This window comes from Carettochelys insculpta, chromosome 1 (genome assembly GCF_033958435.1).
Source record: "Carettochelys insculpta isolate YL-2023 chromosome 1, ASM3395843v1, whole genome shotgun sequence".
NCBI lineage: Eukaryota > Metazoa > Chordata > Testudines > Carettochelyidae > Carettochelys > Carettochelys insculpta.
In genome coordinates this window covers 268,540,702-268,562,956 of record NC_134137.1, presented here as the reverse complement: position 1 = coordinate 268,562,956, position 22,255 = coordinate 268,540,702, and the positions used below count along the sequence as shown (strand labels likewise).

The 22,255-nt window shown below is 41.5% G+C and overlaps 1 protein-coding gene across 1 annotated transcript in view; it reads left to right on the top strand.

The window, feature by feature from the left end:
- Positions 1-22,255, top strand: part of DGKI (diacylglycerol kinase iota) — a 319,904-nt gene that overhangs the window by 104,911 nt on the left and 192,738 nt on the right. Inside the window, exon 2 of the mRNA XM_074983801.1 lies at positions 7,573-7,681. Within this exon, the coding sequence (XP_074839902.1) occupies positions 7,573-7,681 (109 nt within the window). The remainder of the gene's footprint in view (positions 1-7,572; positions 7,682-22,255) is intronic.

Here is a 22,255-nt window from a genome sequence, read left to right as displayed (position 1 = left end):
CATTTACATGCCCCCTTCGAAGGAGTGGACTAGTGTAGCCAAGCCCTAAGAGATTGCAGATCAATTACAATAGCAGCTTATAGATGGACAGTGGAGGAAAAAAGACAGTTATGAGTAGCTGTGTGTTCTGTACTTGTATTTCATGTAGTCCTGAAAGGAGGAGTCAACCTTGGCCAAATCTGAATCTCTGTGCTTTTGTTCTGGTAGATGAAATGGCTATTTTTCAATGTGGTTACGGAATGATACCTTATTCTTGTCAGTCTTTTTTCAAGTGTTAATGTAAAGTACAGTAAAAAGGAAATATACGCATTGCTATCTGTCCTGCTTGGTAACAACACAGTCTGAACATCCCTTTCTCCTCTCAGGTTTGCTTATTTACATGAACACTCTTCTGTGTCCTAACAATTAAATTCAGAAATCCAATGACCTTAATATCTTTGCAGAGGGAATTAAAGAGAATGTGTTTCAGCACATTATTTTTCTCGTGAAGGGTTGTCTTGTTAGGAGCTCTTTGAAATCTTTGTTCTAGAATGATATCAAGAATTCTATAGCTCTGAGTCATCCCTTGAATTTGTTATCCTAAAGAATGTTGGGCAGCTAGGAAATACAGCTTGATTCTTGTGCAGTGACAGTGGCACAGTGGGTTTTTAGACCTCTGCTTGCACCTGAATAACAGTCAAGAATCTCTTTTGACTTTTTCATGCTACAAAAATGTCTCCAATTTGCACAGAGAAATTGAGTATATATTATCTTCCTCCCCATGTTTTTATTTATAAGCTCAGAAGAGAGAAGAGAGAATCTGTTTTACTTGTTCTTAATCTCTTTTGGCACTTGACCTTTGGCCAATTAAAAATATAAAAATGAATAAACTGGAAAATAGGAGTCTTCCCTCCTTCCCCGTTTTTTTGAAAGGAAAGAGGAAAACAAAAAGAGAAACACACAGTGCCATTAGGGAAATGTGAAAAGACTCCAAAGGAAATCTTTTTAAAAAAAGAGATGCGGTAGCTCAAATAGGAATTATTCTAGGGAAGTTGTGGCCTGTGTTTTAGAGGAGGGTGTTCTAGATCACAAGGGTCTCTTCCAGCTTTGAAATCAATGAATGCCATATTTATAGGAATATGTTGGAGCCAATGTAAACTACAGCACATGCTTTATATTGGAAGGAAGAAGAAACCTAGAAGCTTCTTCATTGTCAGAGTTTGTATGAGGTCATATAGTTTTTAAACCACAGCAAAATTTCAGCTTACGTAAATGATTTATGACAGCCCAGGTTCTGGTCTCCTAGTAAGATCAGAATGCTAATGTTTAAGACAAGCTGAAAAACATCTATAATGATAGTGTCAGGAAAAAAACAAAACAAAACAAAACAAAACCCCTGTCATTTTTTTCTTTCTTTTTTGTCGTAAAAATTAGAGGAAGATTATTTTATGCCACAAAGAAGTACCTGCAAAGAATATTGTACAGCACAGATACCTCCAAATAAATGCTTCATTTATTTTCTTAAAAACAATCAAACCTTCCCTGTTTTCTTTTAGCAGGGTGGGCAACATTAGGAGAGCATTTACAAGAAAGAAAAACCTTTTCCCCCATCATATCTTAACAAATATCTGCTGTTCAGCCTAAGATAAAAATAAACACTGTAATTCTATGATGTTCATCTTCATCCACAATTTGTTTCAATCTGTTTTGCATCAGCACTTGGTATAGGAAGAGTACTAGGTTAGTTTGCTGAAAAAAGTAGTTTTGGTTTTATTTCCATAAATTCAGGTTGAATGTGTCTCTAACAGTTATGGCCAAACAGAAAAAAAATCTATCTGGTTCATTTTGACATTGAAAAAAAAGTAAATGTTTTGATTTTCTGATTCAATATCACAATTTGTTTTGAAATTAGATATTTTTACCTTTAATTTTTAAATAAATACATCTCCAAAATGTTAAAAAATAAGACAAGAAACGGTCAGGGGATGATGTTGGTGAATTACTATTCAGCGATGTTTACAAACCTCCATTCTGTCCAATGGAGTTCAGAATTCTAATGAGATTCTGAATTCCTGAAATTTGGCTTCTCTCAGCCAAATTCCTTACAGTTTTTAGTTTTTCATTATATGTCTAACGCTTAGAAATTTTCTTGCCAAAACAAGCTTTTCTGAAATAGTTTTTCAGAAAATTCTCCCTCCCAAGAGTACCTGTTTTCAGTTTCTAGACTAAGACAAAGAAGAATGATGGAGATGCCACAACAAGTTTTCTGGAAAGCAGTCCCAGTGCTCCACCATCACAGCTGCTACATAAAGGAGGCAGGCACTTTCATTAATGTCTAGGAAAATGATCTTTTGATAAAAGAGAGAGCCTAAGAGACCAAGAAGTACAGCACAGCTATGGATTCAACTGAATCCATAATTAGTGTCCTGTGCAGATAAAAAGTTGTATCCTCAGCCAATCTGTAATCCATTAACATGTTCCATGGATAGCTGTATGTGCACATAAAATGCCAGTATCAGTAGATTTGCAGGGTTCTATCCATAATTCACTCTGTAAGGGTGAAGACCAGAAAATTTGTAACTTCTGAAGTGCCTGTACTGAGATTTTGATCAACTGCTTCAGAATGACTGAAAGGGTGCATCTACACTTGGATTCCTCTTTCAAAAGAGGTATGCAAGTGAGGTGAATAGAAAATTCAAATGAGGTATAAATTTGCATATTTGGCACATCACTTGCATATTCTGATTTTGAAAGAGCTTCTTTCGAAAGAAGAAAGCCAGTGTAGACACTGCTCTTTTGAATGTAAACCCATCTTTGAGAGAATCCTTCTTCCCATTAAATAAAGAAAGGGAAGAAGGAGTCTTTCGAAGATGGGGTTACTTTGAAAAGAGCAGCATCTACGCTGGCTTTCTTCTTTCGAAAGAGGCTATTTTGAAATCAGAATATGCAAATGAGGTGTCAAATATGCAAATTCACACATCATTTGCATTTTCTATTTACCTCATTTCCATACCTCTTTTGAAAGAGGAGTCCAAGTGTAGACTCACCTGAAGACTTCCAGACTCCTGAACACAAGTTAACATGAAGTCAAAATATGTTTGTGGGCAAATCTCAAACTGTAGAACTGACTCTTGCTGTTATGGAGCCAGCTAAGTATTATTGTAGGACTGTGGATACACCATCAGCAAAGGACTTGTCTGACCCTTTTGTTTTCTAACCAGAAGCAGATGTCAAGCATGTTCATAATCCAAGGGTGATGAGGAAATAGGTTTCTGACAAAATGCTTCTGACAACCCAGCAACAGCAACAAACCTGTCTGTTTGTTCTTTCCAAAACACTTATCCTGTTATGGAAGTGCTGGTAAAAGTGGTCTGCAGATTATTTCCTTGTTCTTGAAGGGTATTGAGACCAAAATCCTTCCTTGAGATATTCATCGGTCCTTTCAATGGCATCAATTCATTTGTAGCAAGAAAGAAAGTGGCGCCTGCATCTTATGCACAGAGTTGTTGCCTGTCATAGCATAATATAATGCATTAGAAACTCTCTGCATTTTCCATCCTTCCCAGTTCATGAGGATGATATGAAATATTTTGTGACAAGGGCTGGGGAAATGAAATGCTTGGTTGAACTGTGCCTGTGTCCTTAGTAATCCTATCACATCACCTCACATCTCCAGTCAAAGTAACCCAGTGCTTTGCTTTTATCACTACAAAGCTGATTCACTCACTGAGACACTGGCATCTGGTTTTGCACAGGATCTGTACCCTCAGAACAACAGAACAGAGATTTTGGAGGTTGTTTCTAGAATACAGTTGTGCAAACAGTTGATGTACTGTAATAACCTTTTCCCTTTGGATTTCCTACTTGAGACCCTAAATTAGATCATAAGTGGAAGCTTGTCTGTTGCCAAACTAATCTCCAGTGGACACGAGCTGCCTAATTAGATGCGTCTCCTCAGACACTCAGCAGAAGAACAGCATTGTAATAGGAATAATTAGAATAATACACTCGAGGAGTCCAAGATTCAACCAGAAGGGAGTGGGGGTGCTACACTGGCACAGCTGAGCGGGGAAAGCTTAAACCATGCTATAGGTTAGCCAGAGCTATTTGCCCTTAACTTTCATGAGTGCCAGCTTGTGTGAATATACACCATCCATCTCCACAGAAACAGGATCCACCCTGGACATTCAGGCTGGTGGTGATATGTGACCTTATGTTTTCTGAGGATTACTGTGTTAGCACTGCATTTTTCCCCCCCAGTTTGTGAGCATTATGCTCAGAAGATGTCCCTACTTTGAAAAGGATATACTTTACCAATTGTTGTAATACAAACCCATGCACTTATGCAGCTAGACTGTACATTAAATACAAGTGACAAGAAAACAAAAAATAATTCCAATTGGTTAAATACGTACAGTACTGAAATATCCTTTGTTTTCCAGAAGAGTGTTTGCAACACCAGTTGTACTTTGATGAGAAGAATAGCACTGCCTTTACGCGGTTCTTGGGGATTCAGTCATATTGCTGCACTCTAAACAGTGTATCTAAACAGGATTTTTATTTGCCCAGGATGGAAGAAAGAAGTTCAGTAAAGCCAAGACCTGGGATACAAATTCTACCTCCCCACCAATCTAATATGTATCTTTTATGATGTAATAAGAAGGTAGAAACTCACCTGACTTCCTCCTTCATTTCACTGAGAAACCTACTGCTGTTTAAAATATGCTGTTATTAAACATGAATGTCAGAATACTCTGAGTTTCCAGGACTGATTAGCTGGACTGCGCCAGGGTGTCTTTGATGGTAAAACTGTGGAAGGGTGTGTGTGTGTGTGCGTGTGTGTGTGTGTGTGTGTGTGAGAGAGAGAGAGAGAGAGAGAGAGAGAGAAGTTAGCAAAATATAGCTCCTTTTTCATTGTGTTAAGGTCCACAGATCAAAACTTTATGCAGGTGGAGCAATTCCCCTGTGCCCATTACTGGTCAGTCTGGTTTTGCTCCCAAGCTGTAAGTCAGCTAACATATCCTTTCTAAGGGATCCATGGACATTATTACTTTGAAGAAAGGAAATTAGTAGTTAAACACAGACCCATTTTCCTATCACAGTCTCATCATTTGATTTATTTTGCGTTGGGTCTGAAGATCACTTGGTGAAACTTTTGCTGCCACACATTCCTGGAACACTTAGCTAACAGGTTGCAGGAAGAACTAGTTGAATATAATTATCTTTTTGCCTTTCTGCCTGCTTCTCCACATTCCTGCCCGGTGTCTGCAGAGTAAAGGAGAAGTGGTGTTAGAGCTGGGGTTTGTGTACAGACTACTAGAGCAATGCCCTGCCTCTCTGTGGGCCAGCCCACTCAGCACTGCCCTGAATCCCTCCATGCTTCAAGTGAGTGCAGTCAGCAGGCTCCTCTGCTCTTCCACCCAGTGTGAACTACTCTCTGTTACCCAGAATATTTGATTAGTTGGCAACCTCCCGATCCTGTGGATGCTGGATATCAAAGCGTTTACTGTATTCTGTGGATAATATTGCTGGCAAAATTTGCCATTTTCAGCAGCTAATTAATCGCAAATAGTTTGTGTTGTTGTATTTGAAACCACCTTTACTTGTAATCGAGACTCTCCCTCCTGTGTTTGTAAAATAGACACTTACTCTAGTTAGTGTGATATCAAGTTCAAGCAACCACTACATCGTGATTATGATTGCCTTATTGATACAATGCAGACATTGTAATACTGTACTCATTTCCACAGAGGGGTTGTGATGTCATAAATACTGGACTGGATCTGTGGCAATATAAGCAGAAGTAGTTTTCTGCCAAGCACTAATAACCAAAATGGTACTAAAATGAATATTGAGAGAGTTTGGCCACATACCAGCAATCACTTTATATATAAAATATTCATATATTGTATTTCACATTGTAAAGTTTGCTGCAGTATGAAATTATCTCTTTAAAGGTACTTGGTCTCCAGACTTCATTTGTTCCTTATAAAGATCAGATTATGGTCTATCGACCATACCATGGTGACATGCACAGGAGTCTAGCCAGCTAGTAAATTATTCTCTCATGATGTTTCTGCTAGATTTTGATAGCTTTGCTCCTCAGGGTCCCTCCCATATTTAAAGAGGATTTAGTCGAAAGGAAGCCATTTTTAAAATTTCTTTTTGTAACAAACATTATGGTGATATGCAGTGGTATGAGGGAAGGGAATTGGATGGGGACTAAATGGCCTGAGTATTCATTATGTGAGATATTACCAGCAAGACAACATGGTATTTTGAGGGTACACAAGGGGGTATATAATTTTCCCTCTAACCCTGCCCAATTGCCAGGACATGGCCTGGAAGTGTTGAGGGCTTTAAGATTCCATGCTGTGGACATACAGTGCCCTGTTTGCTTACAGGGAAACAAAAAGATTCTTTTAGCATATGGCTGAGCTGGACTGCCATCACTGGCTCTGCTGACCTTTATTGCAAATTGCTTTGGGATATTTGTATGATTAGGTGAGCCTATAAACAGCTGCAACATGAGGGGACTGCTACTGCAGAAAAGTGCATACAAAAACAGGTTGTCATTTCATTTCCAGGTAGGAAGGGAAGGAGAAGGTTTGTGTTAGATTTGCCAAGAGAAAGGAATTCCCACTCAACACACTCCCACACCCCCAGGTCTAATCATGGATGCTGTAGAAAGAACCTGTGAGATGTTTTTGGTTTTCACTGATTGGGCCATGATATTTGCAGCCCTACAGCTTTATGAAGCCAACAGTCCAGTGCAGCCTGGTATTACGATAGCATGTGCTTCCACTGGAGGAATCAACTGAATGGATCAGACTTGCTGAGCTGTTGAGGGCTGGGGCGTGTGTGGCATAAGAGCACTCAGTCTGGGGGTCTGGGAGGGCCTTTGTCTGATGCTTCGAATTGCATTTGTGGCCTTTGCAGGGAGTGCTATCCTGAGTAAGAGGATTTCTGCCACCTGGGCTCCAAAGAGATACAAGTGACGTAAATGGGGAAAGAAACTAGAATATATCTCTGGCAGCGCTCACTGGAGAGGGACAACGTATGATCCTTTCCTGCTCCCAAGGGTTACTGCAGTTTTCTGTTGTTTTTGGAGGGGAGTTACTTTCTCAGCTGGTGAGCTGTCTGAATAAAGCAGAGTGTTTTCTTCCTTTTTGAAGACATTCCTCTCCCTTTCAATAAAAGCCATTCAAATCTTCATTTCAGTTGTGTATACAACAAGTGAAACAGCCCCAACACGAAGAAGAGGAACTCCATTTCTATGAGTGCAAAGGGCTCAATTGGGACCAATGGATTTTGCTCTTTATACTTGGGTCTAGGAGGGGAACTGATCTGTATGAAACAGTGCTTGTCAGTGATCACACTTACTTTATTTTCCTACTAAGCTGCTTTTGTGTTCTCCTTTCAGCCTTTCTGATTTTTCTCCACCCACTCACCTCCCCACCCATCTCTTTACTGTATAATATAACCTCCTAGCACCATTTCCACCAAACTGCAATTTACAGCTGTACTGCCTCTGCTGATTTCTAGACAAAAAAAAGAGTGCTGTTGTTTTGTTTTTTTCTTCTCATCTTGCAGGAAAGCAATCTCCAGGTCAGGCCTCCAGCATCTGGCTCCTGTGCACTCTCTCAACATCGCAATCTCCAATGGGCCAGGGAAGGAGCCAAGAACAACTCTAGAATGGAGTGTAGGTGCTTATTTTTAATCATGGCAATTTATCTAAGTAACTTGTCCTGCCCAGGTTCCTGATAACCTTCATTTTCACATGGCTAGGTAAAGGTGCTTGTAAAAGGGTTGGATGTTAGCTCTCATCATTATAAGCTTGATTCTGCAGAGAACTCTGGTGTCTATCCAGCAGAGAACTTAAAACACATGAAAAGTCCCATCAGAGTCAACGGGCCTGCATACGTTTTAACGTTTAGTAGCAGCCCAGCAAAATTACATGCTTGAATGCTCATCATCTTGCAAGGTCAAGCCCTAAGATGACACCAACTGGTGTGTTAGAGAGATTTTTTTTCTTTTTGAAGATGTGTTGTGTTTTAGGTTAAGACAAACTTTAAATCAGGACTGGATGTCTTTCTAAGTGATCTGCTCCAATTCAGCTGCTGTTTGGCTTGGAGCAGGAATCACTGGATGAATTTTTTTGTATCACTTGTGTTCTACAGGAAGTCGGACTAGATGACAGCAGTGGTCACATCCGGCTTTAAAATCTATGTATAGATAATAAAGTGCAGAGAAGAGTGTTCAAATTCAGTCCTCTCACTTTCAGAGATTGTGTGTGGATCCCAAAGGGATTGGCCTTACAAAACCTACACTGTGCTCCAGAGGAAGTGTAGTCCCTGCTTCAGCAAGATTTAACACATACCTGTCTTTAAGCATGTGAATTTCCCATTGAAGTCAGTAGTATTACTCATGTACTTCAAGTTAGGCAAAAAATCAGTTAAGTACTTAGATGAATCATAGCCTAATACAACTACTTACACTTTTCAAAAATGGCCCTGTACAATGTATAGCCTCTTAAGTGTTTTTGTATATAACCTATATAGAAGAGTGCTGCCCATCTGTTGAGGGCAATTTATGCAGCACTGTAGATGTGATACGTACAATAAATCATTATATGGTGTATTTGGATTAGTTTGTTTTAGAATTGGAAAGGGCATGTTGGTGTTTAATCTATTTCTGTACATCACTCTGAGATAATATTAATAGATTTCTACCGCATCCCCATTGGTTCTTTCATGACATTATTGTAGACCTTCTAGGGCTCATCTACATTAGCCCCCCTTTTGAAGGGGGCATATAAATGAGCCTGCTCGGTGACTAGCAATGCACTGCTGCCTTTTGGGAGTAAGGGCACTTTGAAGTTGTGTGGGTACTTGGAAGTGCCTGCAGCGACATGGCTTGCCAGTGCTTCAAAGTTTGCAACTTCAAAATTCATGCAGCAAGAATTAAGCTAATGAGGGGCTGCATATACAGCCCAGCACCTTATTGCTATTCACCGAGCGGGCTTGTTTAAATGCCCCTGTCGAAGGAAGGGCTAGTATAGACAAGCCCCAAGAGTAGGTGATTCCTTGACTTCCTGCAGCAGGTTATTCCAGCATTTGACTGATATGGCCAAAAAGTGCAGCCTAAATTTGTAGCATAAAAGTTTCCTTCTTTAGTGTCTCCAGAAAGGTGTTGGAAAATAATTCCCTTCTCACATCTTTCATTTTTAACTCCTTTTTAGTTATTTGTCAGTGTCACATATGGAAGACAGGGTGGCCAGGTGGTGAGAGCACCAGACAGAGTCTTAAGAGGCCTGACTTCTATTCCTAGCTTTGTCAGTGACCTGTTGGGTGACTTTAGGCAATTTGCTTCACCTCTGTGTGTCAGTTTCCCATATGTACATAAAAATCTTGACCTTTGAGATCTTCCAATGCCCCGTGCTACATAAGAGCAAGATATTGCTTTTGAGATTTGCTTTTTCCCCCTGAGATCTATAAATTTAAAACTTTATCTCACTTTCATATAGTCACATTTTCTAGACTTTTATAACTTGCTACCCTTTGGCTTTTCTCTAACTTAGTGATGGCTTTTTGCAGCACTGTTGTAATCTGTGCACCTCAAAGGAGCTGCTTTTATAGCCACAGGGCAAGGTGGAGCATGCCCCTCCCTAAAGATATGTGATGTGTATTCTTCCACTAGGGTTATGTGACTCCTACCTCCCATCAGCCCACGATACCAGCCTTCATTTCCACTCACTAGATTTTCAAACAGGCACCTTTGTGTATTCTTCCATGTTGCTCCACATGCTTGGGACAGGGCTGCCTTGCCTGTTGTCCAGTTTTCAACCAGAAAGCATGATCAAAAAGGGATCCTGGAGTCTCCAGTCAGCACTGTTGATTGGATCATTAAAAGTCTATTTGGCTGGGCTGGCAGGCTCTCTACTGTGCTCCCTGAAAGCAGTGATGTGTCCCTTGGCTCCTAGGTGGAGGAGGACCAAAAGGTTGTGTGTGCTGTTCATGCCCCAAGCCCTGGCTTCACTACTTCCATTGGCCAAGAATCCCAGCCAATGGGAATTGTGGGGGTGGTGCTTGCAGGCAGTGGACACAGTGCAGAGCTGGGTGGGCACACCTCTGCCTAGGGGCCACAGAGACATGTCATCACTTCTGAGGAGCCCCCACCAGTAAGCACCACCCGGAGCCTTCACATTGCATCTCTTCCCACCCAATCCCATACTTCAGCCTTGACTCTGCTTCCACACCCAAACTTCCTTCTGGAGCCTTCACTCCTACCTGAACTCAGTCCCATACTCAAATTCCCTTCTGAAGCCCACACTCTGCACTCCAGCACCCTGCCCCAGCCCAGAGCTCCTCCCACTTCACACTCCATGCCAAAGCCCCCTCCTGTGACCCAAACCCTCATTCCTGGAGACCCCTCCCTCACCCTGAACCCTTCATTTCTAGCCCCAGAAAATGAGTGAAAATGAATGTGTGTGTGTAGGGGGGGAGAGCAAGTGACAAGGGAGATGGAGTGATTGGGGTGAGGCCTTGGGGAAGGGATGGGGAAGAGCTTTGAGGAAGTGCACGTCAGGGTGGGGTGGGTAAAGGCAGTGCTTTTTTGGTGCTGGTACTTGCCCATACTGAGTACTGAAACCTCAGCAGCCCCAGCTACAGGACTGGCTGAGAGGGTTGGGGCAGGGAACCAGCTGAGTACCGACTCCTCTTTGGTTACGAAAAAAAAAAAAAAAAAAAAGGAGAAGCACTGGGTAAGACGTATTTGCTTGGTTTTGTGCAATTAGAAAATTGGCAACCCTAGCTTGTGAGGAGTTCCCTGTAAACATTCACAAAATAAACTCAATATGCTCCTTAAAACTTCCCTTTTCTTACAAAACTTGACAACATTTAGGCTGCTGATGTTCTGATATGAGTGGCTGTCATGTTGGCCAACACTGTTCACACATGCCCCTAACTTCAAAGGGGGTGTGGTAATCAGGGTGATTGGAGATTACTAATGAAGTGCTCCTGTGAATATGCAGCACTTCATTAGGCTAATTCTCCCTCATGGCAACTTCAAAGTGTTAAACTTCAAAGTTCCGGCATGCATGTAGCCGCGGGCATTTCGAAGTGCCTGTGCTACTCATCAGTTCCCAACTACAAGACTTAGTTTTGCAGAAACATTAATTGGAAGAGTACTCAGCAAATGCTACAAGTCTATATAAACTATCCATTCAAAAGAATGTACCTCAAGGTCCATTCCTGAATTTTGCTACCTCAAAGGATGCCAAAGGCACCATAAAGTCCTTCCAGCTGCTCCTGTAAAGGATGTCTATCATATAACCAAAGGGGAGTTCCTTAAAAGACCATATATCACAGATCCATATACTGCATATTATTTTATTTACTGTATTACCACAGTGTCTGAGAATTTTGGGGAGTAAAGGCATGTCGAAGTAGTGCGAGCACTTCAAAGTGCCCATGGCTACACGTATGCTGGCCCTTTGAAGTTTGATAATTTGAATTTGCCATAGGGGAGAATTAGTGTTATGAACTGCTGCATATTTATTGCGGCACTTCATTAGTAATCTCCCTTTGCCTTGATTACCATGCCCCTTTTGAAGTTGGGGGGCAAGTGTAGACAAGCCCTATGGCTGTGTCTTCACATACCGCTTCTTCTGGAAGCGGCATGGTAATGAGCTGTCTGGAAGATGCTAATGAGATGTGGATGTTTGTACCTCATTAGCATATGGGCATGTGATTCGGCGTCTGGAGGAAGCTCTTCCAGACTCCCAAATGCACATGCAGATATGTGGCCTGTGGGGCTCTTTCGGATGGAAACCCTTCTTCTGGAAGCCTCTTCTTCCTCAAAAAGTTGAGGAAGAAGGGGCTTCCGGAAGGAGTGTTTCCTTCTGGAAGATCCCCATGGGCCCACGCGTCTGCACGTGCATTTTGGAGTCCGGCTTCTTCTGGACTCCGAATCATGTGCCCATATACTAATGAGGTGCAGAAAATTTGCATTGCACCTCATTAGCATCTTCTGGACAGCTCTTTACCGTCCTGCTTCCAGAAGCAGCAGCATGTGAAGACACAGTGTATGTGCTTATCCATATGTTGTCTCTTGTCTACACTTAGATTGTAAGTTCTTTGGGGCCAGTGACTTTTTTTTTCTATTTTGGGTCCTATATACTCCTCTACTAGCATTCTCAGGCACCATGGTAATACAGTAAATAAAATAATATGCAGTATATGGATCTGCGATATATGTTCTTTTAAGGAACTCCCCTTTGGTTATATGATGGACATCCTTTAGAGGAGCAGTTAGAAGGACTTATGGATATGTGGTGCCTTTGGTATCCTTTGCAGTAGCAAAATTCAGGAATGGACCTTGAGGTACAGTCTTTTGATTGGATAGTTTATATAGACTTGTAGCATATGCTGAGTGCTCTCCAGAGGGAAACTACTGTAACACTATGGCCACTGTATGTAGTCTTGTGGAAAGGTCTTACAGAAGTAAATATGAATGAAAACTTTAGGACTCTCTAGAAGTAGGTTTCTATTTTAATTATTCTAAAATCCAACATAATGTACTAGAGAATGGTAACCCTTCACAGGACTCTGTTTTTAACTGTCCATACAGGATTGTTTGGTAAGACTATAAAATTAAATTGAGAGTTCTGGACATTTAAAAAAGTAGGAAAAGTTAATTTTTCCTATTCAGTTGCATAGGATTTTAGGTGTCCATATTGCCCATTGCATGTACTCAAAACACCATGAGTATGAATCTGTATGTATCCATGCTTTGCTTCCTTTAGATATGTAATTCTAGCCAGAGCATCGATCCTATATCTTAAAGAACAATGGATTGAAGTATGTGGGTGTGTATTTGTATATTCATATGCTACATTTGAGGGGTATCTATCTATCTATCTATGTAATCATTAAATGCAGTATATCAATTCTAATCCCACTGGTACTGAGTCATAACAGCAACATTAATCCAGATGAATGCTTTGCCTTTCCATGTGTATGGCTTCCCTTGTAAATCATATATACTTAATTAATTTTTACACTGAATGATGTCTCTTCCTATTAATGTTTCTCAAAAGTAAATGTTGTAGTTGCAAACCGAGCATGGAGATGGAAAGAGACACACACATTCATGGGCTCACCTGTGGAGGGGGAGTCCTTGCTCGTGGCTATGTCACTACCACTTTTAAAAAGTAGAGTGCGCATTAGCAAGCTGCTTCTGTAGCTCTCACAACAGGAAGAAGTAATTAATTCAGTCTTCCCATACAGTTAAAAATCACGGAAATTGTGTATAGACTGGATTTGAAGATACCTTTTGTGCAAATTTTTGCTGTTTCAGCATTCTAGACATGATTCTGATCATCAAAGCCCAATTGGTCGCAAATTTGAAGGGGATCACAATTTGGGTGAAAGTGATCATGAAATGATAGGTTTCATGATTTTAAGGAAATGATGCCATGAGAGCAGCCGAACAAGGACAAAGGACTTAAACAAGGCAAAATTTATTAAACTCAGAGAACTGGTAGGTAGGGGGCCTATGGAAAAGTAATCTATGGGACAGAAGAGTTAGCATTTCTCAGGGAGACACTATAAAAGGCTTAACTGAAAACTATCCCAATAGGAAGAATAGTAAGAGGCCAGTGTGCTTCCATTAGAAGCTGTTGAATGACCTGAAAATAAAAAAAAAACAAAACAAAAAAACAGGAATCCTATAAAAATGAACACATGGAGAAATTGCTAAGACTGAGTACAAAGAAATAACACAAGCATGAAGGGGCGAAACCAGAAAGGCTAAGGCACAAAATGAGTTAAAGCTAGCAAGGGACATAAAAGGAAATAAGAGGAGGTTCTGAATATACATGAGGAACGGCAGAAAGATGAAGAAAAGTAAAGGTTCTCTATTTAGCAGGGAAGGAGAGCTAATGTCTGGTGGTATCAAAGAAGGCTAAAGAGTGTAATATCTATTTTGCATCTGTGAAAATAGAAAAGTAAAGGCTAAATATATTTTAATAAATTTAATGTATTCAACTCAGTAGAGTCTGACAAAATTCATCCTACAGTAACTTAGGAATTAGCTGAAACAGTCTTGAAACGGTCAACATTTATCTTCAAGAATTTGTGAAGGATGGGTGAGGTCCCAGAAGACTGGAGAAGGGTAAACATAGTACCTATTTTTAAAAAGGGGAACAAAGAGGACCCAGGGAATTACATACTAATTAGACTAACTTTGATACTTCAAAAATACTGGAAGAAATGGGAAATCATCTTGTAAGGACTTAGGTGGGGATACTGTAGCTAAAACAAATGTTCACCTTGGAGATTCAAGAACAAATCCCACCAAAGCAGCCTAATTTCCTTCTTTGACAATGGTAGTGTCTGTGGGAGAAGCTATGTGATGTGCTATATCTTGACATTAGTAAAGCTTTTGACGCTATCACACATGACATTCTCCTAAACAAATTAGCAAAATGTGGTCTAGGTGAACTTACTATAAGATGGGTGTGTAACTGGTTGAAAGATGATAATCACAGTTATCAATGGCTTGCTGTAAAACTGGGAGTGTGTGTCTATTAGGATCCCCCCGGGGTCTGTCCTGAGTCCAGTGCCAGTCAAATTTTTCATTAATGATTTGGATAATAGAGTAGAGAGTTTGGTTATAACATTTGTGGATGAAACCAAGTTGGGAGCGGTTGCAAGCTTTTGGAAGGTCTGGATTAGAACTCAAAATAACTTTGGGAAATTGGGGAATTGGTTGAAATAAACCAAATCAAATTCAATCAAGAGAAGTGTAAACTACTACAAATAGGAAGGAAAAGATCAAATTCATGAAGAAAAATGGAGAATGACTGATTAGATGGGAGTATGGCTGAAAGGAATTTTGTTTATAGTTGACATCAAATGGAGTATGAGTCAACAATATAATGGAGTTGTGAAAAAGGCTAATATGGTGGTGTTTATAAACAGTGGTGTCATATGTAACACACAGGAAGCTATTTTCCTGCTGTGCTTGGCATATGTGAGGCCTCAGCTGCAGTAATGTGTCAAATTCTGGGCATCACACTTTTGGAAAGATGTGGATAAATTGAGGAGAATCCAGAGGAGAACAACAAAAATGATACAAGATTTGGAAGACCCAACCTATGTGGAAAGTTTAAAAAATGAGGCATGTTTATTCTTGAGAAAAGAAGACAGTGGGGAAACATAGGTCTTTGAATATGTAAAGGGTTGTTACAAAGAACATGGTGATCAATTGTTCTCCATGTCCCCTGAAGGAAGGACAAAAAGAAATTGTCTTAATTTGCAGCAAGGGAGATGTAGGTTAAAGACCAGAAAAAGCTTTTGAACTATAATGGTATTTAAATTCTGGAGTAAGTTTCCAGGGGAGGTTTTGAAATACCTGTTAAAGGAGGATTATAAGAACAGGTTAGCGCAATATAGGTCAAGGTTTACTGGGTCCTGCTTCACTTTGGGGACACTGGATTTGATGACCTCTTTTGAAGGCCCATTCCAGCTCTGTATGTCTGTGATTCTGTGACACATGTTCTTCCCAGAAAATTCCACAGAGGACTAGACTTTTTCAAAATGAGTTCTGCCTTCCTCTGTTTTCAGTGACTACAGCTGCTGTTAACAAAAGTGCTCCCTTTCAAAATGGCTATTGCTTTCCATTGCTCACAAAAGGAGTATAACCAAGATGTCCCCAGCTATTATAAAAAAATGGCCCTTGACAGCATAGGGGTTCACTAACTTAGCTGAGGACAGCTTGGATTCATTCCTCTCTTAGGAAAAAAATTATTATGCAGCTTTTGCTGACATAAACGTTACTATTAAGAGTAATGACAAAAATTACTACTGGTAGTTTGAAAATGTGTTAAAAATCAACCATTACACTAGATATACTAAACTGGGGGACCAGGAGGATAAACTGATAGGTATGTGCATAGGGGATTGGAAAGGGCAAGTAGTAGGGTTCATGCATGCAGACAGATATAGGAGATGGAAAATAGGGGAAATTTGGCTCATATGCAGTGCCTGCTTTGTTCCAGAGTGGTGTGAAGCTGGCAGACTATACCAGTGAATCTAACCTAAAATTTACAAGAGAGAGTGATATGAAGTTGATACTTCATAGCTTCAAATTATTAGAAATATCACATGGTAACATCTCTTTGGGTTTCTTGTTTAGTATTTACGTATTTTTTACATTAAATCTAGACAAACAAGGAAATTCCCAAATAAATTGCATTAAACTGGAATCAAGGTTAAGGGTACGTATCAGTAACTTAAAGGTGCTGTTATAACACAGAATTGTTGTAAATGGCCCCTCCCCCCAACATTATCGGAAATTCAGAATTAAGTATCAGAGGGGTAGCTGTGTTAGTCGGTATTCACAAAAATGAGAAGTCCTGTCGCACCTGATAGACTACCCGATTTTTGCAGCATAAGCTTTCGTGGGCAAAGACCCGCTTCCTCAGATGCATGTCAGAATTAAGGTTAAACTTAAGAGATCCACAGATAGCAAGAATCGGAAATACACAAGAAAGCACCCAAATAAACTTAATTCTACCCTGTAGTAGAATGAAGAGAGAAAAAAAATGGAAAAAGAGATCCATAATGCATCTTTTAATGTCAAACTAATATAATTTAGAGCAACAAATGTTATACACAGATCAGAAGAGTATGTTTATTGCTTGACGTCACTACAGGTAAATGCAGTAATTGGATGAATATCTTAGCTTGGCATATTTTAAAAGTTTTCTTCCTTCTTTAAATGTTTTATTTCAGCATTTCTCAAACTGAGATCTGGATCTTTGGGGCCTGCTGGGCAACTGAGGCAGGCTTCCCACCTGCCCCGGTTCCATGCAGCTCCTGGAAGTGGCTGCTCGGGCTTTGTAGCCTCTAGACACATGGGTGGCTGGGGAGGCTTCATGTGATGCCCCCTGCACAAGTTCTGGTTCTCAGCACCCATTGGCTGGAAATTGTGACCAATGGGACCTGCAAGGGTGGTGCCTATGGATGTGAGGGCAGCATGCAGAGCCCCCTGGCTACCCATGCATCAAGGGACCATGGAGACTTGGTGTCTGCTTCCTGGGAGCTGCCTTAAATGTTGCTGAGACTTTGCACCCTGACCTCCAGAGATGCCCCAGGCATATGCAGAGTATGCAGCTCCATAAGGCACCACTTTGCCCCCCTGTTCTGCGTCTGTGTGTGCGTAGCACAGCTGGAGGACATTGCTGCCTCAAGCAGCCCCAATTTCCTGGCCTTCACTCTGGTATGTATCCCGGGACAATCCTCTGGCCCCTCCACCCCTCTCCACCCTGCAGCCCAATCCCTGGGACCCTCCGTTCCCCCACTCTGCCTCCTGACCGCCAGACTCTCACCCCCCACTGCCCTCCACTCTGCCTCCCAGCCACAGAACCTGAATCCCCGAGTCCCTCACTCCCTGCTGTAACTGCCTCCTGGATCTAGTGGCCCCAATGTCCTGGCACCCTGCTCTGCCTTCCAGCCCACAGCTCTGGTGGGAGGCACTGCTCCGCCCTTCCACCTGCTCCCCCACCAGTCTCCGTCCCCTGCTCCTGCCCCCAGACTCTGGAGCACAACTTCCTCCAACCCCCACAACTGCAGAGTTGCTGCCCTGCTCTCCGGTAGGGGTGGGGGTGCAGGTGTGTGGGCTCTGTAGGGTAACCGAAGACATGAGGATGGCTCTGCTGAACTCTTTCTTGCACCCAAACTCCCTGCCCCAGCCTTAAGCCCCCTCCTTTAACCCAAATCCCTCATTCCTCGTCTCACCCCTCCATACCCTAACTCCTTGCCCCAGCTCAGAGTCCCCTTCCGACTCAAACTCCTTCCTGGAGGCCACACCCCCCCAATACCCCAACCCAGTGCTCCAGTATGGAGCCCCCTCTTTCACCCCAAAACCCATCACCCTGATCCCACCCCAGAGGCTGTACCTCCAGAGAGAGCCCTCACTCTTTCACCACAAGCCTTTGCCCCAGCCAAAGCGAGTGACAGCAGGAAGAGAGATGGAAAGAGCTGGGGATGGGACTTCAGTAAAGGGGTGGGGCAGGAGTGGGGCCTCAGTAGGTCCCTGAAAACTTTTAAATCAAAATGGGTGTTGCTAAAGATTGAGAACTTCTGGCTTGTTTAGAAATCCATTCAGATGTAATTTTGAGAAGCTCTCTCCATGACAGGAATTATGGAAAGCTCCTTTCTTCCTGCTATAAATCATGCTACATCGCATTTGAAATTGGAATGTTCAGCCAACTGGGTGATCTGATTGGCTGCACATTCATGGCTGCTTGCCACTCCAAATTAAATTAACCAGGTTAGTTTGCTTTGTGTTCCAAACCACTCTGACTGCACCTTACAGTGCTGTCACATATGAGGAGTCCAAAGGGCTCCATTAAATTTGATTGGCTTTGAAGTGTGCTGGAGCACTTCTTAAAGGAGTAAACAAATTAAACCAGTGGAGAAATACATACAGAAAGTTGTGGTCAAGCACACATAATTAGTATTGCCCCTAAATCCCATTCTGGGGGTATTATTTTCCCCTCAGACTGGAGCAAGGTGTGTTGTTGCTCCTGACCCAAAGAGCAATCATGCAGAAAAAATAACTTTATTTTATAATAAGGCAGTAACAAAACAAGAACAAACAAATGGAAACTCTCCTTGAGAGAGAGCGCAGTGTTTGTATACTTTTAGAGTAGCTTAGCTCTGAGCACATAACGACAGCTGCTTCTGCTTCAGGAAGGAGCCAGTGCAATCATAGCAGCTACAAATTACATTCATGATAGGGCTAAAAATACTGTCCCCTAAGTGTTTTTTTTGTATTGTGACGTTTTCTGTCATACTGCAAAATATGGAACAGGAGGAGTTTCTGGCCCTTCCCAAATTGTAGGTGGGACTTGTACTTGTCTTATCCTTTTATTTTCCTGATACAAAGTAAACCTCTGCGCTCGAAGAATTCCACCAGTAACTGCAAAATAACTCAACCTGGCAAAGTATGAGACTCCACCAATTCAATTTCCAGCCATAAACTTATCTATGCATGGCTACATCTACACTAGCCCCAAACTTCGAAATGGCCATGCAAATGGTCATTTCGAAGTTTACTAATGAAGCGCTGAAATGCATGTTCAGCGCTTCGTTACCATGTGGGCGGCCGCGGCACTTCGAAATTGACGCGCCTCGCTGCTGCGCGGCTCGTCCCGACGGGGCTCCTTTTTGAAAGGACCCCGCCTACTTCGAAGTCCCCTTATTCCCATGAGCAGATGGGAATAAAGGGACTTCGAAGTAGGCGGGGTCCTTTCAAAAAGGAGCCCCGTCAGGACGAGCCGCGTCAATTTCGAAGCACCGCGGCCGCCCGCATGCTAGTGAAGCGCTGAATATGCATTTCAGCGCTTCATTAGTAAACTTCGAAATGGCCATTTGCGTGGCCGTTTTGAAGTATGGGGTTAGTGTAGACACAGCCCATCAGAAATATAAATATAATAGTTTGGACTCTGCCACTTTAAATGTCTCATGTTATAAAGCAAGTCAGACTCAATGACCTGAGTATCACCTTCTCGTCTTAAAATCTCTGGGCCTGATTTGCTGTTGTGCTACATCTGCTGGAATAAAACTAGTCAAAAAATTGCTGCTAGAACATGTTTCCATTGAGAAATACTGATTAGTCTAATATAGAACGTTTTCTAAGACTTTATCAACATCCTGAAAAATTTGGATGAAAAATTATTGAACTTTGCTTCAATAAGATCAAAACAACCACAGATTCAACTTTTATAATATTGTATCTTAGTCTCTATTATAAGTTATAGTAAAATATAAAAGCAAAAACTATGAAGCCAAAGCGCTTCACCCTTTCTTGGCCAAAGCCTTTTGATGAGGTGATATGTTATTTCCATAAATTATTTGTTTTTCATTTTGATTTGTGGCTGAAAGAAATATCGAAATGTCAGCATTTTCCTCAGAATGGAAATTCCAAGTTATGGCCAGCTCTACCCTAAAGTCATTTACCCCAGAGAAAAGTGAACACAAACTGGGCATAAATGCCCCCAGATGGGAACGGCAAAGTTTTAAGTCCTTTTTTTGTATAATGATTTAAATAACTTAGGGGCAGGGTCACAGAGAATGAGGCCCATTGGGGTCAAGACCAGAAGATGCCACAATTTTCACCTACTCTGACCAGCATCACATAGCCCAGAAAAAGTAGCAGAGTGCAGATTTGGTTTATTGATACTTCTTACAGAAAGCCAGGCCCTGTGAACATGTAACCCATTCAGGAACAACAGAGAACAAGCTCCAATTTGCTCTAAACTGGGTTATGAAAATAAGTTATTTTATCTTTAGTAACCTTAACTTGAAAGTCATGGAGAAACATGACATGAATAGATGGACTTTTCAGCTGTTCTGTTTCCTTTGAGGTAATTTGGATTCCTGATTAAAAATTAGTACTTGGGATCCATGTACTTTCTTGTTTAGCTTCCCAAACTGATTGCTTCAAATGCATTTTCTTTATAGTCTATGGCTATGTCTACACTTTCCCTCTTCTTCGAAGGAGGCATGGTAACCAGCCCGATCAGAGAATACTAATGAAGTGCTGCAAGGAATACATAGCACTTCATTAGGCTAATTCTCCCTGTGGCAACTCTGAAGTGTCAAAATTCGAAGTGTCAGCATGCCTTGTAGCCACAGGCACTTTGAAGTTTGACACTTGGAAGTTGCCACGGGGAGAATTAGCCTAATGAAGCACTGCATATTCATTGCAGCGCTTCATTAGTATTCTCCGGTCAAGCTGATTACCATGCCTCCTTCGAAGAAGGGGGAAAGTGTAGACATAGCCTACATGAGGCAGCACTAGCTAATATTATGAGCCATTATATATTGTTAACCACTGGCTATTTTAACAAGTAAGGTGTCCTCCTACACTCTGTCCCACTCAAACAATTTTGGACAGTGGAAGACTCATCTGCTTGTTTGTCACTCTATTCACTTTAGTATGCCATATTCTGGGCAGGAAATTAGAATTTCAGGCATTGAATGATGGGGAGGTGCCATCATCTTGACTAGAATGAAGTAACTGGCCTTTCAAACAATTGTTTTCCCTGTTGTCTGTTTGACAGTTTTGGCTTGAGGTTGAACCTCTGTAGTATGGCACCCTTGGGACCTGGTCGGTGCTGGAGGAGCGAATTTGCCAGATCATGAGAGCTCAATATTGTTTAGTACATTACCAACATTCCCACTGCTTAGTGGGCTCTTAGAAAAAAATTAAGGGGTAAACTACAGCTAAAGAACAGCACAGAACACTGGGAGCTGGGACTGGAGTCTGTAAACAAACTTTATGAAACCTCAGGAAACTTGGCCACGCCCATGATCAGCGGTCACCCAGCTAACTAAAATCATACCAGATTATGGATGTTGCTGAATAAGAGAGTTCCAGATTAGAGAGGTTCAACCTGTACCACTTTTCCTGTAGAGTACAGCTTTTTTGTGGGGATGAGCTTAGAGGAAAAATGGATGGGTTCAGTAAAATTGCTCATGTGGACAAGACAAGCAGGATTTGTTCCTAAGTGAGCTCAAGTTCTGAAAAATAAGCATTATTATTATTTGCATTACAACATTTACATGTTCCCACTAAAGCTGGGGCCCTGTGATGTTTCCTGTAAGCTGAGAGCTTTTGCGGCCACTCAGGAGAGATTAACTGCCACCCAGTGAACTAGCACAGTGTGCAGAGTGTGCTTTTTTTTTTTGATTGGTGCTGCGTGTCTGCATGTGCCTCAGTGCACATAAAAATTTATTTAGCACAGCGAGGGACAAATTCACATGTAGATGGAAAAGATTAGAGAGAACATTGAGGCCATGTTGTGCTAGGTGCTGTACGACCATGTAACTCAAAATTCAGAGCTTACAATTTACATGGACAATACAGACAAAAGGTGGTACGGGAAACAGAGGCACAGGGGAGGGGAAGTGACTTGCCCAAGGTCAGATTGCAGGTCTGTGGCAGACTCAAAATAGAATCCGAGTCCTAGTTCAGTCCCCTTTTAGGGACAGTAACCAAGTCTGATATAATTGAGAGAAGTGTTTTTGATCACTGTTAGGCTGCTTATCCCTGGTTTATGCAGCAAGAAATGGACATGTATACCTGTCAATAAAAATACCTTATTCTTCCTTTCACTCACAATCTTCTTTGGGTTGTGACCTAATGACTTCTTGTAAATTGGCACCACAGTTCTGACAGAAACCACTTATCTACTTCAAGT